The sequence below is a fragment of the Cavia porcellus genome, unplaced genomic scaffold (genome assembly GCF_034190915.1).
Source record: "Cavia porcellus strain 051 isolate PalLab524CR breed Dunkin Hartley unplaced genomic scaffold, mCavPor4.1 scaffold_9, whole genome shotgun sequence".
Lineage (NCBI taxonomy): Eukaryota > Metazoa > Chordata > Mammalia > Rodentia > Caviidae > Cavia > Cavia porcellus.
The window spans coordinates 27,949,459-27,977,172 of NW_026947492.1; the positions used below are offsets into that span (position 1 = coordinate 27,949,459).

General features: G+C 41.8%; 2 protein-coding genes across 3 annotated transcripts; one reads left to right on the plus strand and one right to left on the minus strand.

The window, feature by feature from the left end:
* Window positions 1–341: 341 nt before the first annotated feature.
* Thyn1 (thymocyte nuclear protein 1) lies at window positions 342–5,960 on the minus strand. Its single transcript, XM_003472544.5, has 7 exons — window positions 5,539–5,960; window positions 3,454–3,635; window positions 2,462–2,530; window positions 2,132–2,224; window positions 1,460–1,555; window positions 995–1,145; window positions 342–530 (listed from the first exon to the last, which is right to left on the minus strand). The coding sequence occupies exons 1-7, from the start codon at window positions 5,579–5,581 to the stop codon at window positions 484–486; spliced, it is 681 nt and encodes a 226-aa protein (XP_003472592.1). The 5' UTR covers window positions 5,582–5,960; the 3' UTR covers window positions 342–483.
* Window positions 5,961–6,030: 70 nt separating this feature from the next.
* Acad8 (acyl-CoA dehydrogenase family member 8) lies at window positions 6,031–25,601 on the plus strand. 2 transcript variants are annotated; one of them, XM_013155498.3, is made up of 11 exons: window positions 6,031–6,256; window positions 14,932–15,032; window positions 15,406–15,575; window positions 16,125–16,234; window positions 17,834–17,910; window positions 18,256–18,393; window positions 21,425–21,560; window positions 21,645–21,742; window positions 22,059–22,211; window positions 22,929–23,068; window positions 24,839–25,601. In XM_013155498.3, the coding sequence occupies exons 1-11, from the start codon at window positions 6,151–6,153 to the stop codon at window positions 24,840–24,842; spliced, it is 1,233 nt and encodes a 410-aa protein (XP_013010952.1). In that variant the 5' UTR covers window positions 6,031–6,150; the 3' UTR covers window positions 24,843–25,601. The 2 variants fall into 2 exon arrangements, with proteins under 2 accessions (XP_013010952.1, XP_003472591.1); XM_003472543.5 differs by having other exon boundaries at window positions 6,033–6,256; window positions 22,966–23,068.
* The last annotated feature ends 2,113 nt before the right edge of the window (window positions 25,602–27,714 follow it).

Below are 27,714 nucleotides of genomic sequence, written 5' to 3' on the forward strand. Positions count from 1 at the left end.
TGGCCCTGGTGAGCACTGATGCACACTCCATCACCCAGCCGCATTAGAGCAGGGCGCGGCTGAGGAGTAAACTAGGTTTTACCGTCTGCCTCCTGGTCCTGAAACCACTCAGCATTTAAACTGAATTCTGTGTGGCCCAGAGGACTGAGGGGCAGGTGAGCAAGGCTGCCTATAAGAAAGGCCACACGTTGGCTTCAGTGAGTGTTGTAACTACTGGCAATGATAAAGGTAAGGTGCCCTGTGTCTTCTAAGCTGCAAAAAGAAGCCAGTCTGAAGGTAAGAGATCTTCAGTGGCATATACCACCACACCGAATTCAGTTTAAAAAGAAACACTGTCCAGCTTTTAGTATTAAACTTTTATTGAAAAAGCATACACAAAACCACGTAGGTGAATAATCCCAAGTGATATGACAAGCAAGCTATCTTGTCTTATGAAAGCTTCTCTGGACTGACGCCTTGTCCATTCCGGCAACAGTGCCTCAGTTAATTCGCTTCCTTCTCTTCCAGATGCAAAATAAAATCAAACTCTTCTACCAGGAAGAGAAAAAAGGAAGGATTAGGTCTTACATGTTCTTTTGCACATAAGTTAATGCCAGGCATTGGTAGGTACTTAGTGTACATGTTAGGAAAGCAGACAGTATTTATTCCTAAGTGAAGGGTACCTTACTAAGTGCCAAGCACAGGAGCCACAGGAACCCTAGTAGTATGCAGCTCAGTGTACTTGCTCCATCTTGTGTGTGATACCAAAGGAAACTTTTTTTTTTTTTTTTTTTTTTTTTTGGTATTTTTTTCATTTTTACCGGTACCGGGTATCGAACTCATGACTGCCTGCTTACAAGGCAGGCGCTTATGCCACTGAGCTAAATCCCCAGCCCCTTACCAAAGGAAACTTTACTCGGGTTGAACGACGTGCCCAAGTTTAATCAGGTAATGGGTTTGAATTCACGGTGCCCTTTCTGGTATGTGGACAATGAGGGCAAGGGCCCACTATTACCTTGTGTAAGGGACTGAATGGAGAGTCTCTGGCGAGTGAAGAGAGCCATGTTCTTTAAGGGACCATCAGAAGTTTTGTGAGCCTGGTGATAGGTTTTAAGCTCAGCCAGAGAGATGAAACGCTTCAGTTTCCGAACCAACTGTACGTCCACCTGTGTGACAACAGAGTATGGGGCAGAAAGCTGTGTCCAGCCAGACTCTGCCCACTGGCTGTTTAAGAGCTGGGTTTACTGTGTTGCCCAGCTTGGCCTCCTACTTTAATTTCTCAAGTAGCCAGGACTACAAGCATGCACCATCACCTCTGCCTGCTGGGCTTTTAATGTTTGCATACCATGGGCAGGGCTACCAACATTCTAGTCTCCGAACACCACCAAAACCTCATTGATTCAGCTGTATTGTATTCCTTGACCTGAAACCAGCCATACCCTTTCTCCACTTTGTGTATTTCCCCCCAGGCAATCTTTACCATGAACCATTTGGGGTTGTCCTTTTTGCTGGATGGATCATAATGGGGACTGTTTTTCTCAAACTGTGTGTGGTCTGGGTAAGCCTCCTTCACAATCTGCAACCAGACCAAAAACCTCCAGTCATTCACCTGCACAGTCAGTTCTGTCCTCAGCTTTGCCTAGTGCATTAGTCAAATGTCTGTCAGCACTGTAGTCAATCTTAACAAACTAACTTCACACCCTGTAGAGTCTAACCCTAGGGGATTTGCTGCAGAGTCAATCTGGGCTTAGATATCTGGAAATACACAGCATAAGGCAAGCACATTTAGGAAATCAACCCTGTTTTTATAAAAGTATTAGAAGGATATTCTAAACGAAATGCTAAACGTTATTATTGGCACTCCTTCTTTGTTCCAACAGTATAATTAATAATTTATCCCAGTTGCTTTTGGATTGAAAAAAGGCCTGCTTTTGAATAAGACTAAGGTTTGGAAATGAAGAACAGTATATGCTGGAGGCCTGGAGTGAAGGCTTGCCTGACTTAGTTCTGACCATACACGAAGAGGCCAGGGCAGTTCATCTATTTCTTATTATTACCTATTTACAGTACATTCCTCTAAATTTACATGAGTAAGTCTTCCTGGAAGTCTCCTGGAAGGAGAGCAATTCATACCAAAACCTGTTTGCCTAACCTTCACAAGTCCTGCGATGCCTGGCTCTTTGCAGTTGCTATGGTAGAAGAAGGCTTCATCCTCCAGTTTCATGGCTCTAAGGAAATTCCGAGCCTGTCTCCCGAAAACAACAGAAATCTCAAGTCACAAGAAAGTCCTTTTCCTTTGCCAAGACTCCCAGACACACACGAGTTCACTGGCCAGAACCAGGCCACTTGCTTTCATACCGTAATTAAGGTATTTTGAAAACATTTTCAAGCTCTTAGTCAAGAGGGTCTGATGCTAACTAAGTCGTGAGACGAAGTGAGGCATTTGCCTCACCTTAGGTCTCATGGGTCCTGCCCATCTTACCTGGTAGTTACGAACACCATCCCAGCAGGCTGTCTGCTCCGGCTCTGCTTTGAGATCCTCAATGCTGAACTAGGTACAAAGAAATAGTCATTCCCTCCACAATCTCTAGCCAGTTGATCAGCAGACAGCTACTGCCCCTACAAACTGAAGCATTGTAGGCTACATTGGAAATCTGTAGTTTACTGAGAAGTAAGTATCCCATGTAGCCACTTATTACATGAATATCAGCATTGTTATCTTGTTATTTTTAGTAAGAGCATTAGTTGACTAGATAATTCATATGATAAAGTAATATGCTGGTTTCCCACATTTCATTTGTTAAAGTATTACATACTTCTCAATATTTCTCCTTACATTTTCTCAGGGCTACTAAAATTGGTATACATTCCTTGGATATATAAAAATTGTTCGCAGAGTAGACACCAAGAACCATGGAAAATGATAAAAACAAGCTAAGATTGAGGTTGGCGTATTGTAGCTCAGAGGCCAAATCTAGCCCTTTACCTAAGTTTGTAATAAAGTTTTACTTGAACACAACTACACCTGTTTGTTTATGGCCACTTTCTTACTACACAAGCAGAACTGCAACAGACTGAGATTCAGAAGCCTACAATATTATTTCACTCTTTGTCCCTTTGCAAAAAAGTTTGCCAATTCATGCAAAAAATATAGGAGAACAGATATAGGTTAAACATGTCAACCTGAAATCTGGTACACTCAGATGTCCCTACATTCAAAAACTTTTGGATTTGGATTTTGGGTTTTTTGATTAGGGATGCTAAACCTATAAAGTCTATGCAAATATTTTACAGCCTGGAGGTCTTAAGCATTTCAGGTAAAAGACAGTCAACCTACAGTTAGTTGATCATGAATCCAGCTGATTTTATTCATTTTTACCATTTTGTATCCTTCAGAGCTGGTGGTGGAATCCTATGGTTACCTTTCAGTTTTTAAAAACAGTGTGAAAGGATTGCAGACAAGCATAGTCTCACCTTCACATCAACACCTTTCTCTAGTCGGCTTTCTGGCTCTGTCTTCATCAGCCAGTAGTTGCTCAGATTCTGCCCATGGTTTTTTGAGTCTGAAGTTGTCTGTGCATTGGAGTTCTCCACAAGAGCTGATAGCTCATTTGAGTTCTCAGTTTTGGTGCGTTTTCCTGATAGTCCCTTCTTGTCTGCAAAAAGAAAAGGCAAAGACCTATCAAGTAATACTTTATTATGGACAAGCTTGTCCTTTGGTGTGATACCTAGATTCAAACCCTGGGTCTAACAAGTACTAGCTACAGTACCTTAGTCTTACACACATGAAACTTCAGGTTATTATAAAAACAGGACCAGAATTCCTGCCTTATAGGCTATCTTCTAGGTAATCTATTTAGTAAGATAAGAACATCTTGTGGGTTAAGAATAAAACATCTTGGTAGTAGTCAATGTTTCCTTCTCTCACTTTTTGTCCTGTGCCTTTACTTGGGCTAGCTTTTTTCACTGAGGAAATGAGTACCTGAGAATTTGTTTTGATGATAAAATGAGAATACAAACAAAAGGCTTAGAAATTACCTGGCTCAATAATAAATGGTCAGTAAATATTAGAGATTATTATCATTTTAGACTTCTTTCCCTCTTGTTCACTGTACTTCATGCTTCCTCCTTTCTGCTCCCTGAAAATGCTAAGAGAAGTTGAGAAAATAAGTTCATCCAGGACCTTGTAGATTTAATAAAAACTGGAGTTTATCCTAAGAGAATTAGAGAAAAATATGCCTGGCACATGATGGGCACTTAAGAGCTAACAGTTGTTAAGTTCATAGTATGTAACAGACTTCAAGCTGTGTTATTCTAACCCAAACTTGGTGAATGTGCGTAACCTTTGAAATGTTCTATTCTCCAGATCACAATCTGGTGATGGCAGAATCAAGGTCAAAGGTCAGGACCAGTAACTTGGGTCTGTTTCAATCTGTGCTTAATGACTGTACTCAAGACTGCCTCTGAATTTAAGTTTCTACATGAATCATCATGAAATATCATTTACAGATACCTAATGCTTTGAACTCAGCATATTTCCCTTGCCCAATTATTTCTGTCAGTCTCTTAAGAATTAATAGGCATTCTGCAAATATGTGTTATTAAATCACTACATTGTGTTGCAGGCAACCTGGAGACCTCTTCCTTCCTAAAAGCCATACTTGCTTTACTTTCCAAATGTTTTATTCCTGCTCTTCATACACTTAAAATGCCATTCACTTTGTCAAAAATGACATCATATTTTCTGCGTACTGTAAGCTGGCTTGTAGAAGGCTTTCCCGTACAGGACTGTAACCCCATTTCGTCCTCACTGCCTTCCCCATCAGTCCTCTGGTACCTCTTACTATTCAGTCTCCAGGACCCTTTCACTTACCCGTGCTTTCAATTTCTCTTAGAGAGGGAACGCTGTTTTTTTTTTTTGTTTTTTTTTTTTTTTTTACCTCTAGTTAATTATTCACAACATTTAAATTATTTAACACATAAAAATGTATCTAATCGGGTATCATGGGATGTTGGATAGGTATACATGGTATAATGTTTAAGTCACTGTAAACGTAACTCTGTGTATCCTTTCTAAATGCCGAAAACATTCAAAATCTTTTCTTTTTAAAATGTACTGTAGTTCTGATAGCCACCTCACTGGGAAGCAGCACACTGGAACTTCCTGTTTTACTATCCTAACTTCGTACCCATTGATCAACCTCTCCCCATCCCTCCCTGTGCCCTGAACCCTGGCTTCTGGAAACCACTATTCTACTCTCAGCATAAGAGAGTTCGTGAGGCAGTTATCGTTTTGTGCCTGGCTTACTAACACAATGTCAAGTTCCATCCACGTAGTGAAGGAACTATACGGCACTGTATACTCTACCTCAGCTTGAGGCGTCCTGTAGCGCAAACGTCCAGATTGCTTACTAGCTCTCTCTGGAACAAGAAGCACGCGGGAGACTGGGACAGTAGAGAATGAGGGCTAGCATTCCTCACAAGTGAACCACGAAAGCTTTCGCCACGAGCAGGGAGGGGACATGAACAGTACTGACCAGGCCCGCGGGTGCATCTCACCTGGGCCAGAAGTTCCAGCCAGCCTCTTCCAGGGTCTCGGCATGGTCTGTGTGCAGCGTGTAAGGCGCAGAGACGTCTGGAATCGACCAGGAGGTACAAGAAACACCTCTAGGGGTGGGGATATAGCTCGGCGCCACGGCGCCTGCCTGGTGAGCGCGAGCTCCTGAGTTCGATTCCCCGTGCGAAAAGAACAACAACAGCAAAAGATACCTTCACCACTCTCCAAAACCTGTGCGGGGCAAGCTGGACAAAGAGGAAGGCCAGCGGCGTTCAGCTTTGGAACACAGACAATGGCACCTAAGCCGCTCAAGCCCTACCTCCCGCGCCTCGCGGAGCCAGCCCTAAGCACTTCCCGCAGTGAGCCCCATCCAGCGCGCGCCCACCGGCCACGGGAGGCGCATAGCTTGGACGCCATGCAACAGCGTCGCGCAGGGATCTCTGGGAGTTGTAGTTTCTGCCCGCCGCAGGCGCCTGAGCCGATGGGCGGGACTTGCGGAGAGCTGGCTCCCAGAGTGCCTCGGGGGCGAGGTGCTGCCAGGTTGCGGAGGTGGGTCTGGCGAGCCTCCGGCTGTACTACTTGTGTGAGGACTTCGTCGTGCAAAAGCGGCGGCGATGTGGCGCGGTTACGGGCGCCTGCTACTACGCTTCGGCTGCCTGCGTGGCAGCGTTTGGACTCGCGCCACGGCTCGCCGCCACCACTGGACCACCTGCATCGACCGTAAGGGCCTCCCTGCGCTAGGGACGAGGGGCGCGGTGCCAGGCCGCCGTCCTGCTCGACGTCCTCATCCCAGTCCCCTCCTCGCGGGTCTGGGCTCCCCGGACGCTCCCCGCGCCTTCCGTCACTGTCGCGCCGGGACCCGCGCCCAGCTCATCCCCGGGGAACTTGGGGCTTTGCCTTGTGTGATGAAAACTCTGTAGATTGGAAAGGCAGTGAGACCGGGAGAGGCCGAGTGCTGTGGGCTGTGGGTTGGCTCCAGATAATACAGAAGTTGTTTGTAGTTTAATACCTGCGGGTATGGAACACTGACTGTGGGATCTCTTGCAGAAGAAATACTGCAAGTGGGAATCTGCCGCGACCCTTATCCTCCTGATGGGAGGAAAGGAACTGCTCAACCACTGTAGTACCTTTATTTATATACTGAGAAAGATGTCAGTCCCCCTCTGCCTAGCAACCCGTTGTTGCTTGGCAGGCCAGGGCCCCTTGCCTTCTTGGTGCTGGAACAACTTGTTTACATAGCTTGTTTTGGTCTTTCTGTTTTTTCTGGGCCGGCCTTGCTTTAGCCCCACACATGTGATCAATCTCCAGCTTCAAAGGCTCCCTACAGGAATCTCCAGTCAGACTATACAGCTGGGTGTTCTTAGGCACCAGGTGAATAAATTGACTGTGTCTGGTGGTGGTTGCTGTCCAGTTGGACCAATACCCAGTCAGTTCGTGACTTCTTTATTAATCACCAGTTTTTCTTCTGAAGTAATTTTTATTTTAAATAAATGGTCCTTTTCTTTATAGAAAAATGAGCCTTTTAGATTGACAATAAATTTGTAATGTACTCTAAGGAATGAAGTACTGTTTTCTTAAGTCCTGAAACTGTGGTGGATTCACAAATAAGATTACTAACAGGCCAAATTGAGTAGTAATCAATTAATATTTATTAATAATCAAGCTCGATGGCCAGCAGCAGCGGTCCACTAACAATGGGTACGCTCCAACCAACTGGCTCCTAAGTGAAGCTTGCATTGCTATTTAAGGCTTTTTAGCGTGGTGGGGGGTCTGCTGGTAAAATTTCCCAAGAAGCAGGTGCCATTTTTGGTTTTTTTGCAGTTTGTCCCTCTGGAATGTTTACTTCACTTTCCAGGACAGTTGTCAGGACAGATGTTTCCTGATGTTTACTCAAAGACCTAGTTTCGGCAAGTCCATAACCACAAAATTTAGTCACCATTCAACATGGTGGCGATTATGCTGAGGAGTCGTTTTATAGTGCTATGAAACTTAACGTATAACCAAACTCCTTCAGGAGGTGCTGCCCTGTTCTGGTACTTAGAATTTGGTAGGGGGGAAAAGAAAGAAAGAAAGAAAAAAATTGTCATGACAAGTAAGTTGACTATTTCCTGCAGCTAATGGTGTGACTTCAGCCATTGAGACTTCTTTCACTTTTTTAAAAGAAATTTTATTTCAACTTATATGTATTTCTCATGGAATAGTCTGAGAATTTGTGAAACTCAGATATATTTAGAATTCAGAAGGAGTGGACCAGAACCTAGAAAACTCTCCTCTGTTGTCAGAATAAGTATGTGAAAAGAGAATAAGTGTTGGAAAGTCTATCAACTAGGAGGTAAGTTACACAATAATATAAACCATGTCTTATGTACACTGAATCTCCATTCTCTAGATGTAGAGATCAAGAGAATCAATATTTTTTTCTTGATGTCTAGCTATAACATATCTGATCCGGCCCACGGACCAGTTTGTGGGTCTCACCTGGAGAGGGGATCAGGGATGGGGGCAGGACAAGAGAAAAGAGAGATGGAGACAGGATGCGATTCCAATCGAGTCTCGTTTATTTTTAAAATGGCTACAACTTATATAGGGTGGGGGGGCGGGCCAAGGGCAGGAAGAGGGCAGAGTGTTACCTGATAGGTCATCATCACATCCGGATATATGACGTAAGCAGGAGAAGATTATGGGTAATGTAGGCGGACATGAGGATCATGGGAAATATAGGCTGACACACAAAATGCCCTCAGGCAGGAGGGGCAGGGCAGCAGCAGCTATTCGAAGCCGCTCCCTACATCTCCTCCCTTATTATTATTTATATTTTTTGGAACATGGCAGGCCCTGGGAGGACAGCGCCTATCTTGGGTCAAGGACTCCTCATATGAACCCAATCGAGCCTTACCTGTCATGGGTCTGCAGGACAGCTGTTGGTCCTGGACCTGTCTTAGGTGGCCAATTGGCATTACGTATGTGTCCTAGTTGCCCGTCTCTGACTGCCTGTCCAGTGCCTCAGGGCATCTGGGCCACAGCATCATGTGGGCCGTCAGTGGGTGAATTTTCCCGATAAGTTTGTTGTTCTGCCATTTCCAACCGATGGTAATATACCTGAATGGGCTTTGCCATAAATGTGTCAACCTTGTTATTAACGTTATAGAGTGTCACGATCCTCTGGAAAATACAAGGTCCTACAGTAAGCAGCAACAGCAAGGCAGCTAGGGGTCCCAAGAGGGGGGCAATGTAAGGGAAGAAGGCCCCCCCCACATGGAGGAGAAGGTGGTTGCTCCGATGCGCTCCTTTTCTCTCTCTTTGAGGTGCTCTCTCAGTATACTCATGGACTCTTTGACTACTCCCGAGTGGTCAGCATAAAAACAACACTCTTCCTTGAGGGCTGCACATAAGCCACCCTCCTTCATAAATAGGAGGTCTAGTCCTCTTCTATTTTGCAGGACTACCTCAGATAAAGAGGTCAGGGACGCCTGTAGAGCTGTCACAGATGCTTCTATTTCTTTTAAATCCTGATCCACTGCTGCCTGTAATTGAGCTAGATGCTTATTTCCCAACACTAGAGCTGTGGTCCCTGTCCCTATTCCCGTTGCTACTCCTAATCCTAGTAACACAGCTAAGGTGAGCGTCGCAGGTTCTCTCTTAGATATATAGCTGATCTGCGATGCCTGGAGGTAGTAGTCTCCTGGGTGGAAGGTTATGCGAGGAAGAACCTGTACAAGAACACAAAAATCTGCAGACTTGTTAAAAACAGCAGTTGCTGTACAGGGTGAGAGGCCAAAATTTCAGGCCCAAGACGTTCCTGGGGGTGGAATGAGGTAATTATTTGGCTTGAATTTGGAATGAAGCTGGGCACAGAGTTGTGTTGCCAGTGCTGGTGGATGACTGGAATCCCCAAGACAAGTTCCTCTACCTGAGACATCAGGGAGAGTCAGCTTGTGGTGATTGTCCCAGTCACAGGCAGATGAGCTAGAAGAACTGATAAAGGTTAAATTGAGGGCCTTTCCTTCATAATATGGGGGAGGAGCAGCCAAGCATAACCAACATGATTGGGTGAGATCAGGTCGGGTATGATTTAAAGCCATGTATGCTCCTTTAATCAAACTGAATAGGTTAGAATGTGAATATTGAGGGGCAGGTACATGATCTGTCTGTTGTAGCGGAGCTTGAGAAACCGTTATGGCTGAGGGACTTACTGTGGTTATTTGAACAGTAGTAACAGGATCTGTAGTGGGCTGATCGTATTTTGGATTTGGATAATATTTTGGCTTTAGAGCAAAGTTTGGGCCTATGGGCACAAATGAAGTCTGTAGGGGAACCTTTTTTATGAGAATAAGACTTCCCCTGTCTTTACCTGACTCATAAACTCGCAGTCCCCAGGTGCGTCCTGTCAGCCAACCTGGGTCCTCAAGAGTGCTGACAGTGACGTTTAGAACCTGACAGGATCTTTGATTGGCCAGTGGGTAGTCACCTAGGCTGCACCCCGGCGGCCCCCATGTCAGTTTAAGGTGTTTATTGGGGAAGGCAGGTTGCCACCCTGTTGCAGCTGTTTCACAGCCCCAATAAGCACAAAAACATTCTCCCGGGGAATTACAATATGATCTGCCCCCGGTTGCTGCGGGACAAAGGTAAAAATGACTTTGTTTGGGACATCGGAGCCCTGGAAAGAACCAATAGGGTGTGGGCGCAAACCATGGACTTCCTGATCCTATCCAAGTCCAAACCACCGCTTGGTCTTTCCAGTGACTAAGCTCCCATTTCTTTTTTTTTTTTTTTTTTAAACCTCGACTTGTAAGAATGGATAAGCTCCCATTTCCAGGGTAGATAGGGCGGTACAGAGAAGGGAGCATGGCAGCGCCATTTTTTTTTTTTTTTTGTCTTTTTAAATAAAAACAACCCTACATTTATTGCTCCCAGTAAAAACGTAAGGGTAGACAAAACAATATGAACAAACATTTTACGAATACTCCCAAGGTAAACCACTTAATCAGCTGCCTTTTTTATATGGGTACACACTATAATTGACATTTATCTTAATTGCCTGCCATTGCTTCTCACTGCTGTCTTAATTCATTGATCATTTCTAGTTGGAGACACTTTGCAGCAGAGTAATATTATCTCCTTTCAGCATGATCCTACCCAGTTGTTTTCTTGACTTGGTTTTAGAATGAATTTCTTCTGCATCATCTAATCGCCGTTTTTTTGTTTGTTTGTTTGTTTGTTTTTTATTGGCACGAGGGATCGAACTCATGACTGCCTGCTTGCAAGGCAGGCACTTATGCCACTGAGCTAAATCTCCAGGCACTATTTTTTTTTTTATTTATTTTTTTAACAGTACCGGGCTTTGTATTTTACTTTTATTATACCGGGGAATCAAACTCACAACCTTGTGCTTGTCAGGCAAGCACTTGTGCCACTGAGCTAAATCTCCAGCACCTTTGTTTTGTTTTGTTTTGTTTTGTTTTTTTAACCACCAGAGTCAGTATGGAGGCGGTGCCATTTTGAATACTGGAGCGGTGCACGTGGTGGCCTCCAGACAAAGGCAGTGGTGGCATGTCGCCATCTTGAAAAGGCTCCAGGATATCAAGGACCACAGAGCCGGGAGGGCTGGGTGCCTTAGATAAGCTGGGTGGAGTACAATTGCAGAAGGCAGATAATGCAGCCTCACCCTGGGCGAGCCTCTCTGCAACCTGGGATCTGCGTGAGGTTGTATCAGCAGCTTAGAGATTAAAATCCAATATAAAAAGCAGTTACAGGAACTTTTTTTGGACCAAAAACTTCATAATATTCTTTAAGAGCATCTCCTACTCTATTCCACCTGTTTAAATTAATGGTACCCTCTAGGGGGAACCATGGACACACTAAATGTATAAACTGAAACTACTTTATCAAATCTTTGTCTCATAACCTTAATCTCTCTAGTCTTGAGTGCCTCCCTGAGGCCAGTCACGAACAATTTGTGCTCACTGAGTGCTTGTCCCATGCTAATGCCGTTCACCTACTGTAATTCAGGCGAGACGTAAGGTGGCCGTCTGCATGGATCACAGGAACGATGTCCTTGAATCAGTCACGCTGGCCAGTGCTTTACTCCTGTGAACGGTTCCGCGTCGTTATCCCTTGTGCCAGGTGGGGTCCCTTCATGGTCATCACTTGATCTGCCCCACGTTGGGCGCCACTTGATCCGGCCCGAGGACCAGTTTGTGGGTCTCACCTGGAGAGGGGATCGGGGATGGGGGCAGGGCAAGAGAAAAGAGAGATGGAGACAGGATGCAATTCCAATCGAGTTTCATTTATTTTTAAAATGGCTACAACTTATAAAGGGTGAGGGGGCGGGCCAAGGGCAGGAAGAGGGCACAGAGTGTTATCTGATAGGTCATCATCACATCCGGATATATGACGTAAGCAGGAGAGGATTATGGGTAATGTAGGCGGACATGAGGATCATGGGAAATGTAGGCTGACACACAAAATGCCCTCAGGCAGGAGGGGCAGGGCAGCAGCAGCTATTCGAAGCCGCTCATATCCAGTGAAATTAGCTTAATAAAGAAGTGAGTTTTCATTACTGTTAAAGGCAAATTCTAAGGCAGTTGTTTAGTTGTGTATTTTTGGATCAGAGTAGTTGGGAGCTGAAGATACCGCTCAGCATAGAACATTTGTGTTTTTACTCGAGGCCAGGGGTTCAGTCCCCAGTACTGTAAGAAATGAAGCTAAATAATGGTTAACGCATACATGTAATTGTTGTTTAACATCTCTTTATTTCATTGCCTATTTTAATGTTAAATGATTTTTAATGAAGATTTCTTTTTCTTCTATGCCATGTATATTTGTTGTTTGTGTGTCTCTTAGGAAATTTGCTCACAATCTAGCATGATGGATTTTGCAGTGGCCCGAGGTTTTAAGATTCCCCTTCCTGACACTTGAAGTGTACAATTAATCTTTTCAGAATTAGAGTTGAAAAGCCTGATTCCTTGTCCAGTCCTCATGCACTACAGCTTTCTGCAACTGGGAATCATTCTTTTGAACACCAGGATTCTCAGTTAGAACTCAGTTCTCTAATTAATTTTCTTTCTTTGGTGCATTTAAAAATGCTTATATTACCCAGAGGTTTGTGGGATTTTGTTTTGTGTTTACCCTTCAGTCCCTTTAATGTCTTTAATTGTCTCCCTTGGTTCGTTTCCCTGTGTAGCTTTGCCTTGTTAGTGTGTGCGTGTGCTGCCGCCTTGCATTGTACCATTGACTCTGGACAAGTTGATGATGCATATTTTCTGTCAGTTTAAGTATGTTGGTCCCCACACTTTGGTTGTTTGAACTACTTAGGAAGTAGTGGTTTACACCACCAAATAAGAGAAAGATGAAAATTTCTTAATATTTATTGAGCACTTGCTGGGGTTAAAATTGTGTAGGATTTCATTTCATATAAGATGTTTGTATTAACAATTATGTGATCCTTTTTGTGAATGAACCATTCATCTTTGGAACCCCAGCATTGCTACATGGTAGATGCTCAATAAATATTCTTTTTTAAAAAAACAATAAGTTTATTACACATTTATTTATTTGTTTAGTATTTATTGATATTGTTAAGCATTGAACCCAGGGCATCATGCATGTGAGGCAAGTACTGTACCGCTGTGCTGCATCCCCAGTCCAATAAATGTTTTTTGGGGTGATCTTTGAACTATAATCCATAGCAGTATTGTAAGTGCATGAAAATGAAAATGAAAAATGTAATCATTCTGTACTGCAAACATTCATTAATTTTAAAAAATGATCTGTACCCCCTAGTGAGAGAATCATGAATTGTTTTGCCCTACCCATATTGGTACAATAGATTTCAGCCCTGGGCATCTTTAGGAGCCCTAATCTTGTGTCCTCACAGCTCTTCACTTCTGAGTTTCTCTTTTGAATGAGTGGGACGTGGGTTTGCTCTGCAGAAGCCGACCATGACACCTGTACTTGTGTTCTGTTAGGACTCTGCATCACTGGCAGATGCTTAAGTAGATTGTTGTCTAGCATAGCTCCATAGTCGTCTTTAGTCTTGTTTGGTCAGTAATAATGACCAATATTTCAGCATTGAAAGATGATACTGTAGTAAGTAATACAAAGGTGAAACTAGAGGCATCAGGTAAGCTACACTCAAATAAGTATCACGTTTTCCCAAATATGTAGGGTCTAAAAAAAGATGACATGAAAGGAGAAAAGAGACTCCCATTACAAAAGAAGAAGGGAATAGGAGAGGATGATGTGAAAAGGAAGTAAAAGAAACTATGATGTTGGTGTGGATTTATTGAATTGTGAAACTCGCGAGTTTGAAACAATATGTATGTTATTGCCACTTTTTTATTTTAAAAAGACATCGATATGTAGAAATAATCAAGTAAGCATCTGGAATAGTGTTAATTTATGTGTTTTATTCTTTCTCTGGGAATGAGATGCTAAGCACATTTTTTAACAAGTATTTTTTGACTTGTTCTATTATAAACTATTTCTACATAGAGGAAATTAAGAATTGCTGAGACATATATGAGGTAATTGTTGTGTTACCAACTTGATTTTAGTAATCATTTCACAGTATTTATATATCTTGAAACATGATGGTTGCACTTCCAAAAAAATGATGCCAAGCCCTATATGCCCTTTTGCCCCTTTCATTTTCCCAGCCACCAATGTATGACATGGATTCATTGTGTCTTCAGGAATAGCCATGCTCTCCTTTTAGTTTTTCTAGGCATATCTGAAATAGGTGATTCTTTCACAACAACAACAACAAAAATAATTGCTAATAAAGTAGATCTCATTTTCCCGTTGCAAATTTCTGCTCCTATTGACTTGTGTTGGTTCCCAGGCTTTACAATCCTCTCTTTTCTAAAAGTTTCTAAAAGATTATCTCAGCAGAGAAATCTTGTCAGTATAATCCTTATTTTTACCTTCTGTATGTATCTGGGAATTTGCATTATCTTGCAAAATGTGAAAAATATTTTAGGCCTTAACTATTTGGCAGCTCTGCCTTCTAGTTCAATTCTATTTTACTCTGTGCAGTCTTTGAGAAAACTGTGAAAACTAAATTCTGTGTTTATAGCACTGGTGTGATTGTCCATCTTGCTCTTCCCACTCTGATCCTATTTCTCTCATTTTTTCACTATGGCCCCTGCCTGTTTAGCACTACAACTGCGTTTTGCTAAGTGAAGAGCCCTTCAGAAGTCACTATGTATTGTCCCTCCTCCCTCCACCTGAGAAACTACTTAGCAGTGGATGATGTCATACTCTGGCAGCTAAGGCCTTGCTCTGTGTGGAAAGTGCTACAGTTGGTCCTGTGTCAGCTGCTTGGTGCTTCTTGTTGGTGGTACTGTGTTTCTAGCACCTGTTGTAAATTTGAGCATGTACAATCCTGCCCACAGCTTCCATAGGACTCAATGAAGAACAGAAAGAATTTCAAAAAGTGGCTTTTGACTTTGCTGCCCGGGAGATGGCGCCAAACATGGCAGAGTGGGACCAAAAGGTAAGAGTTTTCCTTTCAGCTAGATGTCCCAACAAAGGTGGCCCTTATGTCATCTCTGTATAATTCTAATTACTTGGTATCTATTCTCCTCTTCCCAGCACTTGTAAGGAGACTGGTAATGGGTAAATCGGTTCATAGAAGGCATCTCAGTCATCTTATAAGATACCTTTTTGTTTTACTTGAACAAAGATTTGGACATACTTAAAACCAGTATAATTCTGTGGATAATTAAAAAGGGAAAAAGGAAATGACAGAAACTTTAAGAGAATCTCTCTGCTCTTTCAAATGCAAATTCCCTGGCCCCCTTATTTATTTTCTAAAAGAGAATATGCCTCTAAAATAGTGATGGCTCTGCTTTTCTTTTTGCATATAGGAACTATTCCCTGTTGAAGTGATGCGAAAGGCAGCCCGGCTAGGCTTTGGGGGAGTCTACGTTCGAACGGATGTTGGTGGGTCTGGACTGTCACGACTGGATACTTCTGTCATCTTTGAAGCCTTGGCTACAGGCTGTACCAGCACCACAGCCTACATAAGCATCCACAAGTGAGTGTCCAAGCTGGGACAGCGCAAGGTCGTGTTCACTTGGGTTGAATAGGACATTTCAGATTCACAAGGAAAAGACTGATCATGTCAGGTGGGCTGCCCTAGTTCCTTGAGGACCTAAACTATTAATAGTACTTGGACTTGATTTTGCTGTCTTTACATTGCTCAGAGAATCAAGTTTGTCAGACTTCTGTAGTAGAGTAGTCAGTCCTGTTGCCCCTGCCCTCCATCCATAGATAAAGCCTCTAGTAATTTGAGAAAACACATATAATTGAATTTTAGATATTCATTTAATATCATTACAAATAGTATAGAATCCAGGTGAAAATTCTTTGGTCCTGGTTATCTCTGGGTATTACATATTCCAGCAGTATGTTTTAATCCAATCCTTTCCTTTAAGTTGTATCTTCTCATTTGTGCCTTTCCTGTTCTCATTCTGTCTCTGTTTTACTCTATTTTGCTGTCCTTTGTTCTCTTTCCCTACTACTCCCCATTTCCTTTTTTTCTTTATCTGTGTCAATGTCTTTTCCTTCTTGGTGACCCAATCAGCATGTGTACCTGGATGATTGATCGCTTTGGAACTGAGGAACAGAGGCACAAATTTTGTCCACCACTTTGTACCATGGAGAAGTTCGCCTCTTACTGCCTCACTGAACCAGGTGGGTTTGTCATCCTGCAGATGAGACCTAATAAGAAGAGTGATATAACTCTGGTGTAGCCACTGAGCTCTCCCTTCTGCTGATAAGCACACAGAGACACTGTAGCAAGTGGTTTGGTCACTGAGTAATGACAGTCTCATGACCTGATGTCACAGGACCCAGAAGCCTTTAGATCAGAGTCTCTGACTGCTGCAGACCAGACCTCCTCACAAGCAACTCACTGCAAGTTGGTGTGTTGGGAAAGAGAGAGTGGTTTGCTTGGTGAAAGCAGTTTTCACAAAGTACAGAGAATTCCTTTAGCCATCTAGATTTTAAAGTAGTGCGTGCTCACTAAACTAAAGTCAAAGTGGTTCAAAAATCTGAATATTAAAACAAAAACATTACCAGGTGGATAGAAATCTTGATGACATAGGAGTTGGCAGAGAATTCATGAACAAAAATCAAACTGCACAGGAAATACTTCCCACAATGAACAACTGGGAACCTGTTTTATTAAAAAGTTTTTGCATGTCAAAAGAAATCTCCAACAGAGTGAAAAGAAAACTCATGAATTGGGAAAATATCTTAGCCAACTGTCCCTCAGACAAAGGAGTTTTATCTAGAACATATAAAGAATTAAAATAAAATCAGGCCCCCAAAATTCAAGGACCTCATCCTAAAATGGGCATCTGAGATGAATACACATTCCTCATATGAAGAAATACAAATGGCAAATAAATATAGGAAAAAATGTCAAACATCAGTGGTCATTCAGGAAATGCAAATTAAAACAACAGGGAGATTCCATCTCACCCCAGAAAGCATGACCAGGATCAAGAAATCAACCAATAACTAATGCTGGAGGGGCTGTAGGGAAAAAGGAACCCTTCTCCACTGTTTATGGGAGTAAAGGCTGATGCAACCACTGTGGAAATCATTGTGGAGGTTCCTCAAAGAGCTAGGATTAGAGGTTCCATTTGACCCAGCTATCTTGCTTTTGGGCATATTCCCAGAATTGAAAACGTCATTCCACAGTGATACATATTCACCCATGTTTATAGCAACACAATTTGCAATAGCCAAATCTTGGAAACAACCCAAGTGCCCATCAATCAAAGAATGAATAAAAAAAGTTGTCGTATTTTTATACAATAGAGTACTACTCAGCTGTAAATATATATAAATATATATAAATACATGTATTTATATATATTTCTTTTTCCTTTTATATGTATATACACACACATAAGATAGCTAAAATGACTATGCTACTAATTGTATTAGTTATTAGAGAAAACAGTTACATGATTAGATCAGTTTTTCAGGTTTATATCTGTTAATCTAAGCAACTCTTTTGAAGGTAATAATGTGCATTATTACAATCATTGTCAAATTCCTCTCATCTTGTTTTATAAACCTATACTGTTATTGTATTGGGTTTGTTGTTTGTCTCTTTTGCTTTTTGTTTTTCTTTTCTGTGTCTTTTTTTCTCTTAAATAAAAAAAATAGTAAAGATAAAGTAGTGCATGCTTTTTTTCTGTCAGGAAAATTTTCTAGGGGGTGGCACCATGTTGGTTTGTTTAATTTCACTTCTTCACTCCCTTTTGATTCGTGCCTCAGGTAGTGGGAGTGATGCTGCATCTCTTTTGACCTCTGCTAAACGCCAAGGAGATCATTACATCCTCAATGGCTCTAAGGTACCTACAGACTGTCTTCCCAGAGCTTCTACATTCCTGCTCCCTTGAGTCTGTGAGTTAATATTCCGGTATGGTTTTGTGTGTCAGGAAGAGAGCCTCTTGACCTATTTCCCTGTATCACCTCACTATTTATCTCTGCTGATGGATTCCAGATAATTTCATTCATTTCATTCTCTTTTCTATATTCTTAACAACTAAATTCTTGTTCTTTGTTCACTGCCGTGACCTGGTATCTCAGCTCAGTTTCTGTGTTGCAACCAGGGACTCAAATGTTTTTTCAGAAGTTATGGTCAGAACTCACATGGTCCTTGACACCCATGTACCCCACCCTGGTCTCTAACACAGGCCTTCATCAGTGGAGGCGGTGAAGCAGACATCTATGTGGTCATGTGCCGAACTGGAGGACCAGGCCCCAAAGGCATCTCATGCATAGTTGTTGAGAAGGGGTCTCCTGGCCTTAGCTTTGGCAAGAAGGAGAAAAAGGTGAGTGGCTGTGGGATAAGAAACCGTTCAAGCTATGTGGCTCTGCCACTGGCCTCTGAGCACCTACAATGTTTCATTAAATAGGCTTCACATACTTCGGAATCTGCCTTTAGAACAGGGGCTTCTATTATGGTTTTCAACAGGAGCATATAAAATAGAATAGGATATTGTTTAAAAAAAAAAGCACCAAGCTTCTGAAGAGAGGGACAAAGTTTGCCATTAAGCTTTGTAAGCTGCCTATTTAACTTTTGTTATCTCTTTTACATCTACTGTTGATCTGTATTTCGTACCTAGGTGCTGTTGTGTTGAACTTTATCTCAAGCAGGGTTTACTATAGGAAGTTTGATATTAACCAGAGGACTTAGGAATGAAAAGCATAGGGGCCACTTTTCTTTAAAAATAAAGTAAAACTCATTGAGTGGATTGTGGTTATTTTAGTAATCTTAAGGACAGTGTTTCCATAGGTGCTCTGAAAAATAAGGCATTTCAATTATTATGATTCCTAGATTAGTGGTAATTAACTAATTAAGGCTGAAACTTACTCAGATTTTTTGGATCAGGTAATCAAAAGAGTCTACCTCCAATTGTTGTTAGGACTTTGGGGGAAAGTCAGGTAATGAAATGACCCTCAAATATAACTCTCTTGTATCTCTTAGTGTTTCTGTATTTTCTTTCATGATCTTTCATGCCCTTCTGTAATTTCCAAGGAGTCCTGAATTGTAGCTCCACTGTTGTAATATAACAGGCATTTATAAGGTACTAAGTTATTTGCTAGGTATCTACTATATGCAGCCTTTTGGTAGTTTCAGTGAATAAAAATACTATTTTTTTATGATGTTGAGGATCAAACTCAGGGCCTTATGCATCCTAGGCAAGTGTTCTACCATTGCACTATACCCCCAACCCTTGGGGATGCAAAACTATTAGAAACTTGAGAGTTTTGGATTATCCAAAACATGCTGTTTTATTTATATAAACTCAATGATATAGGGAAAGCTCATATGTGGTATATAACTATTGGATTTTTTAATCCTAGAAATATTTGTCTTGAGTAACGAGAAAAGACACACAAAACTGACTTTTGTAGCTCAGCCCAGTTTTACAGAATCAAGTTATACTGTGCAGATATTTGTTTTTATAAAGAGTGATGTCTGTTTTAACTCATGTAGGTAGTATCCACTCAATACTTGTTGTCGAAACAGAAGTATTGTTGATAGAACAAGTTGACAGTTTACAAAAAATTACAAATATTTTAAGTAAGTACAAGTGCATTTAGGCCTCCTTGTTTACTATCTCTCACCTTTAAGTGTATATATATTTTCTTTCTTTTGTTTTTATTAGTTTTGTTTCATATATTTTTAAATGTAAGAGAACTTTGGAAGAATATCTCTTCATTCACTAGACAGCTAGCAAATACCAACTGTACGCCAGGCACTCTTTTAAGTTACTGTCCAGCAGTGAAGAAGATACACAGAAGTTCACCTTGTGGAACTCACATTTTAGTAGGCAGCCATCTCACAAATGAGTTCCCTTCTATTAGTGCTGTCAGGAAGGAAATTAAACAGAGTGACATGATTCTGATTGAAGAGAAGTTTCTTTACTCAGGAAAGGACTCTCAAGGCCATGGCATTTGAGGTGAGATCTGGAGTATTGGCAGACACTGTTTCAGAATTCTGGGCAGCAATAAAAGCAGATTCAGAGTGCCTGAGGTGAGAATAAGATTAGCCTATTTGAAGAGCTGAGAAAAAACAGAAAGAAAGGGAGGTATTGCTAGAGTGTGGTAAACAAGAAAGGGATGATGGATGCAGTTGGAGAGGTGTTCAGAGCAGCAGGCCTTTCTCCTTCTCTATTTGTTAATCTTTCCTACGGTGGAACCCTTTCATTTGGCATATTGAACACGATGCTGCTGAGGATTATAAACCTCTAGTTTTGCACTGACTATGGAAGAATAATGAAGACTTGTTCTGTTTCATGTTTAATTGCTAAAGGTTTAATTAGAAGAATGAGTTTTATTAGAGTGGTGGAAGTAAAGAATTATCAGAGGGTATCAAGATCATAAGGTAAAGAAGAGACAAGAGTGACAACAGGATTGGGCTATAGTAGTAGTGGTCCAGGTATGCAAGGTCTCTCAAAAGAGAGGGATCGCCACCCTTTCTGGCCACAGCTTTCCAGAGCTTCTGACAGGTTTAGGAGCGGAATTTTCTCTGAGAAGGGAATAAGGTGGATCTTTGCACAAAGCAGAATTATAGAGCAGAAGTTAGGAGGTAGCAGCTATTTATTCCTTAATGATTGATTCTTACCTTTTAGGTGTTTATATTCTCTGAGGCACAATAAATACACAGGTAACTGCTACACTGGTCAGTGTTAGAAGATTTTAAATAGTGGTGAAGACTGGAAATTAAAATGGACAAATTCAGGGGCAAATCTGGTTGTTAGGTGAGGAGGCCTCATCCAAGCTGGGTGGTGGTGAGAATGGGGAAGTTCCATTGGGATGCACAGAGCAAGAGTGCGCTTGAAAACCCAAAGATAAGGAGCTCAGGCCAGCTTATCAAAGTGGAGATAGGAGGAGAAGATTGGGCCAGGTGTTAGGAGGTTTAAGGAAATGATAAAAGCCTTATGTAAAAGGGCTCTTTTGTCAAGTAAGGAAATGTGTTGAATACTTTGTGTGAAAAAAAAACTTGATGTAAAAACAGTGGTATCAAAGAGCAGTTTTAGAGAAGCACCCACAGTGAGGATGGACCCTGTCCCAGTCCTACAAGAAGAAGTTGTGAGAAATGTTTGTAGACTATCTAGTAAGGTAGACATTAGCAAGTAGATTCTTTCAATGTGTTTTAAGATGCATAGTTGAAATGAGTGTGTTTGCATGTTGACAGCCCTTTAAATCTGAACATTTTCTTTTTCTTCATTTTATATTCTCACGGGTCTAAGTCCCGGGGTGCTGGACCCCATATTTCACAGGCTTCCCTCTACAGGGAATGCTGCTCTGCAAGATGGACTGTTAGGCAGCCACTCAGTCCTTGATTTTTGCCAGGTGGGGTGGAACTCCCAGCCAACCCGAGCTGTAATCTTTGAAGACTGTGCTGTCCCTGTGGCCAACAGAATTGGAAATGAAGGACAGGGCTTCCTCATTGCTATGAAAGGACTGAACGGAGGGCGGATCAATGTTGGTGAGGACAGGACCGAAGGGAGTGGGCTGGAGCCAGCAGCGTCTCTTGAGGCTCAGTTGAAATGTTAGCATTCTTCCCCTTTAGCTTCCTGTTCCCTGGGGGCTGCTCATGCTTCCATCATCCTCACGCGAGATCATCTCACTGTCCGCAAGCAGTTTGGAGCACCTTTGGCCAGTAACCAGGTAAGGTCCCAGGCGTCTCTGCATTTGTTCTCCACTCTTTAGACGAGCCAGAGGACCCACACTGTCCAGGAGAGAGAGGCCACAATGTCCCTTGTCGGTCTGCCACTATCTTAACTGGGGCTTCTGCTTTGTGTCCACTGATCTTTTTGGAGGCAATGTTGTCAAAGTGCAAGGCAAGCAAAATGGACGCAGAAAGCAGTGAGTTTTCTCTGTAGAAGAAGCAGGAGTTTTTGAATCGTGGGATCACTTGGTCCCAGATCAGGTGCCTGTCTAAGCTCCTCTGGCTTGTCTGGTTCTTTTTGCCCTGTTGCTGCAGTACCTGCAGTTCCAGTTGGCAGATATGGCAGCAAGGCTGGTGGCTTCCCGCCTGATGGTCCGCACTGCAGCCGTGGCTCTGCAGGAGGAGAGGAAAGATGCGGTGGTACTGTGCTCCATGGCTAAGCTCTTTGCTACAGAGGAGTGCTTTGCTGTAAGTGATAAACCCTTAGGCCTACCTGGGATAAGCAAGGAGCATCCCCTGGCCCCAGGAATCTGGAGAGGCAGGTCAGCTGTGGAGTATGGAACTCAGCCCTCAGGTTGCTGCAGGAGTTACCAAGGAGTTTGTGGATATGAGTACATTCAGAAGGGCTAAGGGTGTGGTTCGGCCCCGAGTTTTAGCTTCTAGCACCAAAAATAAATAAATAAATAGCTTGGGGAAAAATATCATTTAACTATCTTGTGAGGGGCCTGTCTGGGATCTCTCATAGCTGGATTTTTAGCCCACTTTGTTATGGCACTGATATCTGGTTGTGTTCTAATGAAACACTACCTTTGGGAGTTACAGAGCAAACAGTGCCTCTAGCCTAAGTTTAACACTGTTGTGTTTACAGAGTCAGGGGCAAAACCATTTCCACATGGAGGTAAATTAGAACTGGGTGGCATCTGAGCATCATATAGTTCACCCAAGGTGGCTGTGGCAAGTTCTTACCAAGGGGTGATAAAGAAGAAAGACAAAGGTCTGAATTTTCTCTCCAGTAGAAACTGGTAAATTCAGTAGGTGAAATTTCCTTATTGTCTCTGACCATAGAGAATATGGGGCCTTGCTTTGGAGTTAGGTGGTTAATCTGTGGGTTGTTCTTCTTCCTGTTAATTTATAGCAGGATGTCAGATAGGGCAAAGTTAGGGAGAAAATCCACTTACTCCACAGTCTTCCCACAATCGAAGAGATTCTTTTCTCCCTGAAGATCTGCAACCAGGCAGTACAAATGCACGGAGGCTATGGCTATCTGAAAGAGTACGCTGTTCAGCAGTACATGCGGGACTCCAGGGTCCACCAAATTCTAGAAGGTAAAATTTGCCAGAGGTTATTCTCTTCCTGTTGGGAAAGTGCAAAGATCATTGCTTTTCTCACCTGTCTTGTCCCTCTGCTGGCTAGTCCTCTGGGTCCCATCAGGCCCTGTCTGTCTTTTGGCTCCCTCCTTCCTTACCCCTCTCTGGAAGTGGCCTGTTGCAGCATTAGAAAGAACCCTAGCTGGGGAGCACCCAGATTCCATGAGGAAGGCATCCTATTACTCCACTTTCACTCTTTTTCTTTATGGACCTGAGAGTACAATCTGAGAGAGCAAATGGGAACTCCTATTGAAAAGTATGACAGCACCTGTTCCTCACTGTTATCAGGGGCCTGGTCCTCAGGGAGCTCTGCAGTTCGGTAATAACTTCCAAGACAAACACAAGCTAGCATGAGCACCAGCAGCTCTATTGATTGATTATAAGCCCCATGATCTAAATGATTTCTGTGTCAGTATTGCTAAGAGATTTTCCAGTAAAATAAAATGTCAGTATACAAGTATTTCCTTGTAAAATGCATAAGCCATTGGAGACAGGCTCAATGTGGTCTCCTGTACTCTTCAGCCAGTGTGGAAGTGACAGGAGTCTTATTGGTAGCTGGTGTTGGTAGGTGAGGCTGTTAACACTTTAGGAAAAGCAGATAGGACAGAGGCTTCTTTAAGTGACTTCAATGAAGCAGTGTGGAACTACTTTAATGGGGACATAGGAGAAGCCTTTAAGTACTGACTTTCCTGCCTCTTTCAGTGCATTCTTTTTAAACTGCTGCACACAGCAGAAGCCCCTAGCAGACTCATTAAGATTACTGGGCCCCATCCTGAGAGATTTTATTCCAGTGCGCATAGCTTGGAACTGAAATTTGCATTTCTAACAAGTTTTTAAGTAGACTGCTGCTGCTTGCTTGGGGTAACCACATTCTGAACACCACTCTTTTGGTGTTACGTCTAAATCACAGCATTCTAAGGCTTAGTCCCGCTGCCTTGTAGTCCACCTTATCTCTAATATATATTTATTGAGCTTAATCCGTATCATTCAGATTAACTTCGCCAGAATATTGTGGCGATGGAAACTATCTTCATTATAACACTCTTTTAATTAGGCTATATTAAATGAGAAACCAAATATATTTGTCTTGGGTTATGCTCTCTGTGCTAGTACAATTGGGCAGTAGCCTCTCTGTTGCTTTGTTTCATCATGGACTGTTGGTTAAATTTGTAATTTTTTTTGTACTAGAGGCCACTGCTAAAAGTAAAGCAAACAGTTCAGCCCTTGATCCTTTCCTTTCAGTGAAAGTATTTTATTTTAAAGTTGAGTTTTCTGATTACCAAAGAAACTTAAAAATATGTGGAGAAAAAAGATCACTCATGTTTCTATATCCAGAATTACCATTTTGATTACTATTACATTGGTATATGTTCTTGCTTTTTTAAATTCATGGGCTAAAAATTGAACCTAGGGCCTTGTACCTCCGTGCCAAGCAAGTGCTATATCACTGAACTACACCCCCAGCACTATACTTCTTTTGTTCCTTTTTCTGGTATTGTAAATCTATAGTTTTTTAGGTTAATGTTATACTACTTTTAGTCTGCCTGTTTAAAATACAAGCATTTTTATCAGGAGACGTGTTTTGTAATATTTTTCATTGTCATTTTTCTGTATTTTAGAGAGGAGTTTGCAATAGTCCCATTCCTCCCAGGAGTAAGAGCATCAATTCTAGTGCAGTCTACTGCTATTTTGCTGCTATTGAACCTTCCTACTTTCACTTTTTTGCAGGTAGCAATGAGGTGATGAAGGTGCTGATCTCTCGAAGCCTGCTTCAGGAGTAGCACCATGCTTGATATGTGGACTCTTGGGTTTCAGTTGAATCATGGAGTGGATTGAAGAGCTGAGCTCTTCCAAGGGAGACAGCAGAGCTGCACTGTGTTAGTGGCAGTATTTGGTTCTCACATTGACGCAGAGTTCTCAGTAGAACTAGAAGAGGTGCCCTGATTAGAAATGTCACAAGAAGACCTATCACCTTATTTGCCTAATGCTGGAAAAGTAGCCAGTGACTATTCAGAGCCAAAGTCTTGTCTTGGACCTTCATTGCCTTGTCTGCATTTTGTTGGTTCACTGGATTCCTCAAGGGACCTGGGTACTTCCATGGAGACTTTCCCTGGTTCTAGAGCAAAGGCGAGGGGAAAGAGAATGCCCTCCTGTCTCATGATGACTGTGCATGGTGTCAGTATCTCTGGAAGGCACACCTCTGGATGTAAATCATGATGAAATGAGTATTTGGGGAAATTTACGGGTATGTCTCTGCTTCTGTACTAATCAGACATCAAGGGCTGAGATTATTTGGAAATCAGAATATTTGATGTTGCTTTTTCTTTCTGAGAAGCCTGTGGTCTAGGAATGGTAACCAAGGTTTCTGTAATCTTTCTTGAGAATTACGTGTATACTAAGTATATTTTCTAAGTTTGTTTCCGTTTTTTGGAGTTGCTTCTCTTTTAAATATTTTTGATCACTACATTAATAAACAAAGTCTGCTACTTTCTGTGTTATCTCCACGTCTATTAAAGTTAGCTTTTATCTCTTTAAGCCTTTACAATTGTTTTTAAGGTTTTTACTATATTTGTTTAAACATTTAGCTGTATTTTGGAGTAACAATTAAAAATCTGTCCTAAGTCAGTTTTTGTCCTTTTTAAAAAATGTGCTTAACTTATTAATAGTTTTGCAAGCTATGCATTGCTTATGGTATATGAAAGTAGATTTAAAGTAATATTCAAAGGCAAAGACTTTATAAGACTTTATAGAAAATACAGTGTTCTATTAGACACAGTTGTACATGCCTGTAATCCCAGCTACTTGGGAGGCTAAGGTAGAAACCTGTCTTAAAAAGATCTGGGAGTGTATTTCATTGCTCCTTGGGTTCAGTCCCTGGCATTTCAAGGAGACAGAGAAAGGCAGGGAGGGAAAAAGAGAAAATATCTGTAGTTATCAAAAAAGAAAGAAAGAAAACACAACTGTCTTTAAATGCATATTCTGGGGACAGAACTGTGTTGAACACTGCAAGGAACAGAGTGTAACTGCAGTGTACTACAAAGTTTAAAATAGGATTCTGTCTGCCTTTAATAGAGGAACTAAGGCAGTTACAGTGCATGGGAAAGAGACAGCAGTTTAAGATTGACAGGGCAGCAGAAGTGATGAGGTCAGAAGAGGTTCATAGACAAATTGGGAACTCAAATTAAGCTTTCATGAAAATGTATAATAGTTAAAAAGAACTAAGAAATTCAGTTTCAAAAAACAAAGAGGCACAGTCAGGAAATATATGAGATTTATATGGAATCTATTGGTACTTTTGCTTATTGTGGTTTGGGGTTGGCTGGGATAGAAAAAAATTATAAGTTGAATCTGGATGGAAATGATGAGAACTAAGAATGAGGTTTTATTTGGTAAGCAGAGGAAAGCAATGGAAAGTTTGTACTGAGGAAGATGTGAGACTAATCCATTTATAAGAACAGTGTGGAGTACATACACACTAATATCCATACACGGATGGATATTAGTGGAAAGAAGGTAAGTCATAACCAGTCCAGTAGGATCTGGAAATAGTCAAGGTAGGAAGCAGTTTGATCCCTTCCTTGGAAAGTAGCAGAAAAGAGCCAGTGTTAGTGACTATCAAGTAATACTTAGAATGCCCACTGTGAAGCTCGAAGACCTCCCACTGAAAAGCTTCTATATTGACTCAAACAAAACCAATGCATTGTTGATGTCTTATTATGTATTCTCCTTATAAGACCAAAGAAATGACAGTTACTAAAAATATATTTCTTTGGGTTAAAGATGTAACTCAGTGGTAGAGCATTTGCCTGGCATGTGAGAATCCTTGGGTTTGATAACTAGCACTGAGGGAAGGGACGTTTCTCACTATCACCTCAAATATATTCAGAGATTTCAGTTTCTTAATATCTTTGCAAGGAATTTGACAACTGTAGCCAGTAAACATAGTGAACTTATGCTAATTTCTATCATTGGTTCATTTGGTTGTATCATAAAAGCAAAAAAGAACAGGGCCTGGGGATTTAGCTTAGTGGCATAAACACCTGCCTTGCAAGCGTGTGGTCATGAGTTCAATCCCCAGTACCGTTTAAAAAAAAAAAAAAAAAGGCGAAAAGAACAGCAAATATAAGCTTAAGAAAAACCTATGTGGCTGGGGATTTAGCTCAGCAGTTCAAGTGCTTGCCTGGTAAGCACGAAGTTGTGAGTTCAATCCCTGGTACCAAAGGGAAAAAAAGAAAAACCTATGTAGGGGTACCATGTTAGGTGCAGAATGTATGCTCATGACCAAATACAACTTAGATTGAACAGGTATGATGGATTAGAAAGGCTAACAGGTAAGAAACAATTTCAGTTTATAGTGAGGAGAACATAGACTTGGGTGGTGCTCTGAGCTGGAAACATCAGAATGGGATGTAAGCAGAAAGTCCAGATTTTCTCTTCACCCCTCCACCCCTGGTACTGGTGACTGAACCATGGCAGGTTCCAGGAATCGTCTGTGTCTCACTCGTAGCATTGCTTCACTGGATGCCTGACCAGAGGCAAGACCTTTCAAGACTAAAGTATCTAACAGGGTTATTGTACTCCTTTCCCACCTCTACAAATAATAT

Bases quoted from the DNA above. Each gene is read 5' to 3' on its own strand.
- Thyn1 (XM_003472544.5), bottom strand. From the start codon at position 5,581: ATGCCGAGACCCTGGAAGAGGCTGGCTGGAACTTCTGGCCCAG. The intron at 1,146-1,459 runs GTAAAGATTGCC...GTTGTCACACAG, and splicing joins ACAACCCCAAATGGTTCATG to GTGGACGTACAGTTGGTTCG. The intron at 531-994 runs GTAATAGTGGGC...TCTTCCTGGTAG, and splicing joins CATTCAGTCCCTTACACAAG to AAGAGTTTGATTTTATTTTG.
- Acad8 (XM_003472543.5), top strand. From the start codon at position 6,151: ATGTGGCGCGGTTACGGGCGCCTGCTACTACGCTTCGGCTGCCTGCGT. The intron at 15,033-15,405 runs GTAAGAGTTTTC...TTTTGCATATAG, and splicing joins TGGCAGAGTGGGACCAAAAG to GAACTATTCCCTGTTGAAGT. The intron at 15,576-16,124 runs GTGAGTGTCCAA...TGACCCAATCAG, and splicing joins GCCTACATAAGCATCCACAA to CATGTGTACCTGGATGATTG.